General features: G+C 36.5%; 1 protein-coding gene across 4 annotated transcripts; it reads right to left on the bottom strand.

Moving 5' to 3' along the window:
* Window positions 1-5,252: 5,252 nt before the first annotated feature.
* LOC147061336 (uncharacterized) lies at window positions 5,253-9,201 on the bottom strand. 4 transcript variants are annotated; one of them, XM_085905843.1, is made up of 7 exons: window positions 9,002-9,201; window positions 8,862-8,929; window positions 8,108-8,164; window positions 6,550-6,967; window positions 6,220-6,291; window positions 5,999-6,145; window positions 5,253-5,889 (listed from the first exon to the last, which is right to left on the bottom strand). In XM_085905843.1, exons 4-7 carry the CDS (start codon window positions 6,964-6,966, stop codon window positions 5,674-5,676), a joined length of 852 nt encoding a protein of 283 aa, XP_085761969.1. In that variant the 5' UTR covers window position 6,967; window positions 8,108-8,164; window positions 8,862-8,929; window positions 9,002-9,201; the 3' UTR covers window positions 5,253-5,673. The 4 variants fall into 4 exon arrangements, with proteins under 4 accessions (XP_085761969.1, XP_085761971.1, XP_085761970.1 ...); XM_085905845.1 differs by having other exon boundaries at window positions 8,888-8,929; XM_085905844.1 differs by having other exon boundaries at window positions 8,862-9,026.
* Between the last annotated feature and the right edge of the window lie 1,239 nt (window positions 9,202-10,440).

Here is a 10,440-nt window from a genome sequence, read left to right as displayed (position 1 = left end):
GACGTGGCTCATGTTTAGGGACCATTGTTTTCTCACTGAGCTAAACAGCGACTGTGTGTTTTTTGTGGTGGAATGTTGCTATTGATCAAGAAATTAAAATGGTGAAACGTTAAAACGGTAAAATGATGTTTTTAACTTAAAATTAAATGAATAACTAAATCAATGAATGAAAAATAAATAAATAAAAAATAAAAGAGTTAAATTAATGAGTTAAAGAAAGAAATCATGAAAAAAGTTGTCAGATGTCAAAATTCGAACTTGAACGTCGCTCGTGTCTAATGCGCCATTAAGAATGAATGGGGGATTTTAAGGCACAAATTTGCTAATTATGCAAAAACGGTAAATGTTATGAACAAATAAAATACTAGCAGTCATGCCGTGAATTTTTGGAACGTGTGAAAGTTGGAATGGAGTGAATCGGTTAAAGCATGTGGGAGTGGTTAGGTGTCAAAAAAGTGGGAGGAATAAAGTAGGATAATAATAAGAAGAAGAAGAAAAATAAAGTAGAATAACAATAGTGTGAAGGCCTTCGCCTTCACACTAATAAAGTAGAATAACAATAGTGTGAAGGCCTTCGCCTTCACACTAATAAGAAGAAGAAAAATAAAGTAGAATAACAATAGTGTGAAGGCCTTCGCCTTCACACTAACTAGAATTGGCAATTTCTGGAGAAATTGCGTGTGAAGGCGAAGGCACTTCACACTATTGTGGGACTCGAAATGATGATTAAATGACAGAAAAATGGTAAATTAATAATGATGATTAAATCAAATAAAAACGGTAAATTAATGATGATGATGAAAGTAATTATTAAAGTGATGTGTTAAAATTGAATGAATGAAAAAAAAATCATGGCCAAGCAGGATTCGAACTCACTCGCGGACGTGGATCGCGTTTAGGGACCATTGTTTTCTCACTGAGCTAAACAGCGACTATATGTCTTTTGTGGTGGAATGTTGCTATTAATCAAGAAATTAAAATGGTGAACGTTAAAATGGTAAAATTATGTTTTTAACTTAAAATTAAATGAATAACTAAATGAAAAATAAAAACGGTAAATTAATGATGATGATGAAAGTAATTATTAAAGTGATGTGTTAAAATTGAATGAATGAAAAAAAATTTATGGCCAAGCAGGATTCGAAATCGCTCGCGGACGTGGCTCGTGTTCAGGGACCATTGTTTTCTCACTGAGCTACACAGCGACTATGTTTTTTGTGGTGGAATGTTGCTATTAATCAAGAAATTAAAATGGTGAACGTTAAAACGGTAAAATGATGTTTTTAACTTAAAATTAAATGAATAACTAAATCAATGAATGAAAAATAAATAAATAAAAAATAAAAGAGTTAAATAAATGAGTTAAGGAAAGAAATCATGAAAAAAGTTGTCAGGTGACAAAATTCGAACTTGAACGTCGCTCGTGTCTAATGCGCCATTAAGAATGAATGGGGGATTTTAAGGCACAAATTTGCTAATTATGTAAAAACGGTAAATGTTATGAACAAATAAAATACTAGCAGTCATGCCGTGAATTTTTGGAACGTGTGAAAGTTGGAATGGAGTGAATCGGTTAAAGCATGTGGGAGTAGTTAGGTGTCAAAAAAGTGGGAGGAATAAAGTAGGATAATAATAAGAAGAAGAAAAATAAAGTAGAACTAGAATTGGCAATTTCTGGAGAAATTGCGTGTGAAGGCGAAGGCACTTCACACTATTGTGGGACTCGAAATGATGATTAAATGACATAAAATTGGTAAATTGATGATTAAATAAAATAAAAATGTTAAATTAATGATGATGATGAAAATAATTATTAAAGTGATGTGTTAAAATTGAATGAATGAAAAAAAAATATTGGTCAAGCCGGATTCGAACTCGCACGGGAACAGCGCTCGTGCTCCAAATTCCAGTCTCTTCTTACTGAGCTAAACAGCGGCTTAGTGTTGCTGTGGTGGAATGATGATATTAAACGAGAAATAAAAATGGTACATGCCGTTAAAACGGTAAAATGATGTTTTTAACTTAAAATTAAATGAAAAACTAAATGAATGATGAAAATAATTGTTAAAATGTGTTAAAATTGAATGAATGAAGAATTAATGAATAAAAAAATTATGGCCAACCGGAACTCGAACTCGCTCGCGGACGTGGCTCGTGTTCTTAGGATCATTGTCTTCTTACTGAGCTAAACAGCGGCTTAGTGTTGCTGCGGTGGAATGATATCAAACAAGAAATAAAAACGGTAAATGCCGTTAAAACGGTAAAATGATGTTTTTAACTTAAAATTAAATGAATAACTAAATGAATGAATGGAAAATAAATAAATAAAAAATAAAAGAGTTAAATAAACGAGTTAAGGAAAGAAATCATGAAAAAAGTTGTCAGATGTCAAAATTTGAACTCACTCCTGAATGTCGCTCGTGTCTAATGTGCCATTAAGAATGAATGGGGGATTTTAAGGCACAAATTTGCTAATTATGCAAAAACGGTAAATGTTATGAACAAATAAAATACTAGCAATCATGCCGTGAATTTTTGGAACGTGTGAAAGTTGGAATGGGGTGAATCGGTTAAAGCATGTGGGAGTAGTTAGGTGTCAAAAAAGTGGGAGGAATAAATTGTTTAATAATAATAATAAGAAGAAGAAAAATAAAGTAGAATAACAATAGTGTGAAGGCCTTCGCCTTCACACTAATAACAATAGTGTGAAGGCCTTCGCCTTCACACTAATAACAATAGTGTGAAGGCCTTCGCCTTCACACTAACTAGAATTGGCAATTTCTGGAGAAATTGCGTGTGAAGGCGAAGGCACTTCACACTATTGTGGGACTCGAAATGATGATTAAATGACATAAAAATGGTAAATTGATGATTAAATAAAATAAAAATGGCACGGCATTGATGATGATGATGAAAATAATTATTAAAATGTGTTAAAATTGAATGAATGAAAAATTAAAGAATAAAAAAATTATCGCCAACCGGGATCGAACTCCCTCGTGGCTCGTGTTCCAAACGCCATTGTATTCTTACTGAGCTAAACAGCGACTTAGTGTTGGTGCGGTGAAATGATGGTATTAAACAAGAAATAGAAATGGTGAATGCCGTTAAAACGGTAAAATGATGTTTTTAACTTAAAATTAAATGAATAACTAAATGAATGAATGAAATATAAATAAATAAAAAATAAAAGAGTTAAATAAATGAGTTAAGGAAAGAAATCATGAAAAAAGTTGTCAGATGACAAAATTCGAACTTGAACGTCGCTCGTGTCTAATGCGCCATTAAGAATGAATGGGGGATTTTAAGGCACAAATTTGCTAATTATGCAAAAACGGTAAATGTTATGAACAAATAAAATACTAGCAATTATGCCGTGAATTTTTGGAACGTGTGAAAGTTGGAATGGGGTGATGGGGTGAATCGGTTAAAGCATGTGGGAGTAGTTAGGTGTCAAAAAAGTGGGAGGAATAAAGTAGGATAATAATAATAATAAGAAGAAGAAAAATAAAGTAGAATAACAATAGTGTGAAGGCCTTCGCCTTCACACTAATAAAGGACAGGAATAACAATAGTGTGAAGGTCTTCACCTTCACACTAACTAGAATTTGCAATTCCTGAAGAAATTGCGTGTGAAGGTGAAGAAGTTGAATAAATACTCGGGGAATGCTGAAGAATGATGTCGAAACGAGTCGAATCGGTTGAAAAATGTAGAAATTAGAGTGGAAAAAGGAAATTTCGGAAAATTTGGTTGAATTTCAAATTTGAAAATGTGGAATTTATGGTAAGTGTGAATTTGTGGAATAGGGAGGAAGAATATGAAGAGTTGAAAGTAGAAACGAGTTGAATCGGTTGAAAAATGTAGAAATTAGAGTGGATGTGTGTGAAATGTGAAATTTTTGCTGAATGGGAAGGTGTGGAATAGGTAGGGAAAAGATGAACAGTTGAAAGTTGGAACGAGTTGAATCGGTTGAATATGTTGAAATTAGAAGTGAAAAAGGAAATTTTGTGAAATTTTGAAACGTGAAAACGTGAAATTTTTGAATTTGCCAAGTTTGGGAATGTCCCCAATGTGATTCGCCTTCACACTAATAATAATAATAAGAAGAAAAATAAAGTAGAATAACAATAGTGTGAAGGCCTTCGCCTTCACACTAATAAAGTAGAATAACAATAGTGAATTGAGGCCTTCGCCTTCACACAAAAAAAAAAATAAAGTAGAATAACAATAGTGTGAAGGCCTTTGCCTTCAAACTAATAAAAATAATAAAAAAAATAAAGTAGAAAAACAATAGTGTGAAGGCCTTCGCCTTCACACTAATAAAGGACAGGAATAACAATAGTGTGAAGGTCTTCACCTTCACACTAACTAGAATTGACAATTCCTGGAGAAATTGCGTGTGGTGAAGAAGTTGAATAAATACTTGCGGAATGCTGCAGAATGATGTTGAAACCAGCTGAATCGGTTGAATAATGCAAAAATTAAGAGTGGAAAAAGGAAATTTTGGAGAATTTGGTCAATTTCAAATTTGAAATTACAATTGAAAGTTTGAATGTGTTGAAAAATATAGAAATTAGAGTAGAAAAAGGAAATTTTGGAGAATTTGGTCAATTTCAAATTTGAAATTACAATTGAAAGTTTGAATGTGTTGAAAAATGTAGAAATTAGAGTAGAAAAATGAAATTTTGGAATGTGGTCAAATTTCAAATATGGAATTACAATTGAAAGTTGGAATGGAGTGAATCGGTTGAAAAATGTAGAAATTAGAGTAGAAAAAACAAAATTTGGAATTTGGTCAAATTTAAAATTTGGAATTACAATTGAAAGTTAGAATGGGTTGAATCGGTTGAAAAATGTGGAATTTTTGGTAAGTGGGAGGTTTTGGAATAGGTAGGAAAATGATGAACAATTGAAAGTTGGAACGGGTTGAATCGGTTAAAAAAATGTAGAAATTCGAGTTGAAAAACAATATTTTGGAGAATTTGGGAATTTTGAAAATGTTCCTAATATGATTTGAATGTGCTGAATGATGTGAATGTGAAGAAGCTCACAAACAAATCCACAAACGCATTAAATAAGAGATACTCAGTGTTAGGATACGGATTTTTAGCTATTGATCTGACTCCAAATTGCGATCAACACTTAACACAAGTTTCTATGTCCCAATCCACACACTGGCGCACCTAACAATTTTGCAAATTCGTTCTGTCAAAGAGAAGACCGGTAGATCAATCAGAACAAATTTACCAATTGTTTATTCCTAACAAAGCGCACTAATACAGGCCTGGGTCCCGGGTCCCTCACACTAAAACTCGTGCGTTTTTGTAACCACCAAAATACGACACATTCTTCCGGGTTGCCCAGTTTTAAAGAAACACAATATGAATATTAAAGCATGCAAAATATTGCGTGATGATTGGTCGATGGCCATCTCCTCCCCGTCGAGGTGTCATCACTGTGGTCAGGAGTGGGGTTTTTTCCTCTCGCAGCCCAACCACCTGGACGTGGTGTTGTTCTCGTTCCTCACCGACCTTGAGGTGTTATTATCACTAAAAGGAACACAAAAGGACACTTTGCTAGAAACTTCAATAGCAAGTGATACATTTACGTATCACCATTCCTTCAACCTTCCTGTCAACCATTCATTCAAATATACAACAACATTCATTCATTCATTCATTCACACATTCAATCTTTGTCACAGCGCCCTGGACACGCGTGACAATGACGGGGATCCCATCTTGTGGGATACGGGGGGGCTGGGTGAATGTCAGTTTCCAGACGTCAAGATTGATACTGGTGACGTCTCCTGTATTTGACAGGACCTCCACCAGCTCTTCCCCATAATGGATCCCTAAAATGTTGAAGGAGAGGCTGGAGTTGCAGGCCTGTTGAATAAAAAAACAACAACAATCAAATTAGTTTTGATGAATGGATAACAATGTTTACCAATGGTGGAAAACAACAAAGTACAGATATGTGAAGCCATTTACTAACCTCTACTTCTGTATAAACTGTGGAGTGGAGCATCACTCCCGAATCATTCACCCGAGCACTCAGATGAGTAAATCGGAAGGAAGCGCCGACCTTCAGCTCCACAAGATTGGCCTCCCGCCAGAGGCCAATTTTGACAGAGGCTTCATCCTGCAGTTGTTTAAAAATGCATATAAGTATGTGTGCAAAGTGCTACAAAATGTGACGTACAAATGGCTACTTACCTTTTTCAGCGTCACACTCCGAAACGGCACAAGGTGGTTGCGTCTCTGGCAGACTATGCGGATTGGACGCATCTAAAGTGGACCAAATTGGTATCCCAATTACAATAATTGTGTTTGACAATGAGCGTGTCGTGTCTGTGTACACAACCTTAACGATGACAAAAAAAAAAAACGTTTGATACCTTAGTACTAAACAGAGGATTTCAATGATTTTGTGTGGGTGGGGCTTAGCATGCGCATGCATGTACATCATTGCACATGCATCATGTCTTCACAGATGTACACAAATACATGTGTGTATATGTGCATTTGTGGGTGCAGGTAACTTACATCACTTATGATGCCATCAAGTGACACCATCTCCTCAGGAAGCTTTCTCACTACCTCCTGAGGAGATGATACCACTGAGTCAGGGTATACGAGGGCCCTGGCCTCTTCTTCCAATTCCGGGCTGGTGGTGACTTGAGCCCCGATAAAAATTTTGGAGCCGGGTTTGGTGAGGAGCACAAGGCCCCGTTCGTCCACACCAAAGTTTAAAAAAATGTAACTGTTGCCCTCTGTGACGAGGGCTGCCAGGTGCTCAAACAGAACAACTTTATATGCCTTCTTGTCGTCACAGAGGGCAACAGACACATTGTTGTGCTGTCCTTGCATGGACAAGGTGCCATCATCAGCACCGATCCAGCTCCGTGCTCGAACAGCACTCCTGATTGCGACAACCTTCGCTGGGATCATTCTTGTCGCCATTCTGAAAGAGAAAAAAAAGGGAGAAATTGACTTGTTTAGTTTGTAGATGAAAATTGGCAAATTATTCTTTTAATAATTACTATTATAATACATCTGACTGAGTTTACGATTAATTTATTAACTACACAAGATATCATTATCATATTCAAATTGGATAAAAATAAATGAATGCCACGTACAATAAAAAAAAACATAACCATTGTTATACTAAAACAAAAGAGTTTGCCAGCAGGGATTTTTAACATCCACCGGATGTCAGTGCAAAGTGACAAAGTCAATAGTTCACGAGTGTGTAGCATATCAAGACTGCTACAAATAAACACCGGGCAATGATTCAATACTACGAACGTTACTCGGTCAGTACATATCAGTGCTTACAGTTACAATGTCATCTGCTATATAATTTTGGAAGCACATTTCATAATGGCGCCTGTGCATTTTTTTGGGGGCCAACCAAACTCAAAGAATTTAATAAAAGAACACTATAAAACTTGGTTTTATCCATTTATGTGTGGGGAACTACGAGATGTCATCTGAAATAAATGAATTACGCGTCGTGTATCTTTCCAGAAATGTCCTTACTCCGTAACGCAAAGTGCATGCATCATGGGCGTGGCACGTCCATTTTGTCGATTGTGGCAGATGCAAACGGCGGACGCTAGGTGCAAATAGTCATACCAAAGAGCAATAAAAAGGGGAATCCTCCGTAATTAATTGGAACGCAAAACAAACATGTAGGTTGGACTGACTAATTAATTACTAATTACAAGTTCATTTGCTATATGCGCATTTCGTAATGGCGGGCGGGTCTTTATTTTATTTTTTTTGCTCGATGGAAACCAAAGTGAATGGACGAAGGGTCGGAATTTGTTATTATCCATTTATGGATCACTCACTAAGAGATGTTGACTGAATTAATAAATTTTGCGTCGCTGTACATGTATAGTTAATGCGTAATAAGATGTAATAGTACAGTAATTGAACTGTGACGATCTTAATTAACTTCAGTTTGAAGTGAGGAAGTGCTACTTTCCGCACAATCGCAAAAATCCTGCTTAAAAATTAAGCATATACTCAGGGTTTTTAAGAAAGTTGTGAGAAATTCTCGGGTTGGGGGTGAGACATCTGAAAAGCCACTTACCTTTCTCGTCTTCAAAAATTCTCCAATTTTCCTGCGGTGCGAAATGTGTGTGAAAGTCTGAAAAGGGAGGGTAACTTTTAGTCGTAGCGTCAAAACTTTTACACACAGAAGAAAAACACTGAGAGCGGAACACATCGCTCTAAATCCATGTGAAATATGATTACACAATTGAGTGAACATATACATGTTTATATTTACGTGAACTCAATGCTTTTAGATCACCCTTTTTATGCCATCCGCTATATAATTTGAGACGCACATTTCATAATGGCGCCTGTAAATTTCTTTGGGGGCCAACCGAAATCAAATATTTAAATTAAAGAACACTGTAAAACCCTAATCCTCTAACCCTCTAACCCCAGCCCCAACCCTAACCCGAACCCAAATCCCCACCCAGCCCATACCGAGAGCACAGTTTATTCAAGGGGCGGGACAAACATCCTCCGGCTTTCCGAAATGCCTCCAATAAAACGCAAATGACACACCCGCCTGCGCACACTCGGGGTCAATTACCACCGCAATCGCCTGCTTACGACCGGGCCCTGGCCACTTTCCTGGAATGGTGTGCACCCGAGCAGGCGGATCGGAAACAACAATAAACATACTTACCAACAAATACCTAACTCACAACAATGACCGCCACTAACCCCAAGCCAATTTCCTGTTTACGTCCCACTAGAAACATAACTTCCAAACGGGGGGCTCAATTCACATAATTAGGACCAATTGGTTGAAATAATTCGGACCCACTTACCTTAGATACCTACTTCGGATACTTACCTCAAATTGGAGCTACGCCTCTGGTCCCTGGACCACGCCTACCTGAAAAATTTGAAAAGACAAAAATCAGCAAACTACATCAGTGAACGTTTTGAACTTACCTGGGATACTTACCTCCAGTTGGAGACAAGCGTCTGGTCCCCAGACCACGCCCACCTATAAAAACACCCCAAAAAAAACTAAAGTCAGCAAATTGTCTCATTGCATAATTTACAAAGGCCCAAAATACCTACCTGAATTATTCACTTACCTGCAGTATGAAAGATAAAAAAAAATACGAAAAAAAAAAAAAAAAATTAAAAGTACTATAAAATAAAAGAAATAAAAAAATAAAAAAACAACAAAATATTCAAGTTCGTAATTTACAATATCAAAACGTAATTGGACTGCATTTATTGAGGCTAGAACCAGTTTTATCTCCAAAAAACGAAATAGCTCAAAAACGAAAACAAAAATTTAAAATAAGAAACTCTTACCGAGCAGTGCGTGTAGAGAGAGAAACAACTCAGCAGCAATTGCAAACAGTAGAATTCAGTGACCTTTTCATTTGTTTGTGTGCCAGACCTGAGGAAGGCCCTAGCGGCCGAAACGTTGTCAGGGCACACAACAATTAACATACCGTAATTTTCGGACTATAAGTCGCGGTTTTTTTTCATAGTTTGGGTGGGGGGGGCGACTTATACTCAGGAGCGACTTATATGCGTTTTTTTTTCAAAAAAATTTACTTGATCATCAACACATTACTTACTAGTACAGTTGATCACCTCACATATTATTTTTAATACACTGAAAAAACGAATAAAGCAATTCACACTTTAAAGCCCAATATTCAAGTTCACGAAACAAAGAAACAAAACAAAAAAAAACAACTGAAAAAGAAATATAGTTATTTTCAAACTAAACTGAACGAGGGTGATTTAAATTTCACCATTGCCCGTGACGCAACAACTGGGAGGGGAAAGCGCTGTTTTATTTTTTGAGTTTTTAAAAAGCACAGGTCTGGTGAAGAGAATTTAGTGTGGTGATGTAAAAAAAAAAAAAACAGCAATGCAATTTAGGATGCAAGCTCTGCTTGTGATGGACAGCATGCGAGCACACATCACGCAATGCAAATCACGAGTCCGACGGCGCGCGGCATTGTTTACACGATCGATGATCGATGTATTTTATGATCTGGAGTGACAGATGGTTTGGTAATATTGTTGCTAAATGATAGTTATTTGAAATATACTTTATATATCGTTATATGGGTCTGGAATAATTAGACATGCAAATCACGAGTCCGACGGCGCGCGTACGCGGCATTGTTTACACGATCATTGATCGATGGATTTTATGATTTGGAGTGACAGATGGTTTGGTAATATTGTTGCTATATGATAGTTATTTGAAATATACTTTGTATATCGTTATATGGGTCTGTGGAATAATTAGACATGCAAATCACGAGTCCGACGGCGCGCGTACGCGGCATTGTTTACACGATCGATGATTGATGTATTTTATGATTTGGAGTGACAGATGGTTTGGTAATATTGTTGCTATATGATAGT

The sequence above is a fragment of the Syngnathus leptorhynchus genome, chromosome 2 (genome assembly GCF_054491065.1).
Source record: "Syngnathus leptorhynchus isolate UIUO chromosome 2, UIUO_Slep, whole genome shotgun sequence".
Classification (NCBI taxonomy): domain Eukaryota; kingdom Metazoa; phylum Chordata; class Actinopteri; order Syngnathiformes; family Syngnathidae; genus Syngnathus; species Syngnathus leptorhynchus.
Note: the sequence above shows the minus strand (reverse complement) of the source record. Positions and strands in the feature narration are given on the sequence as shown.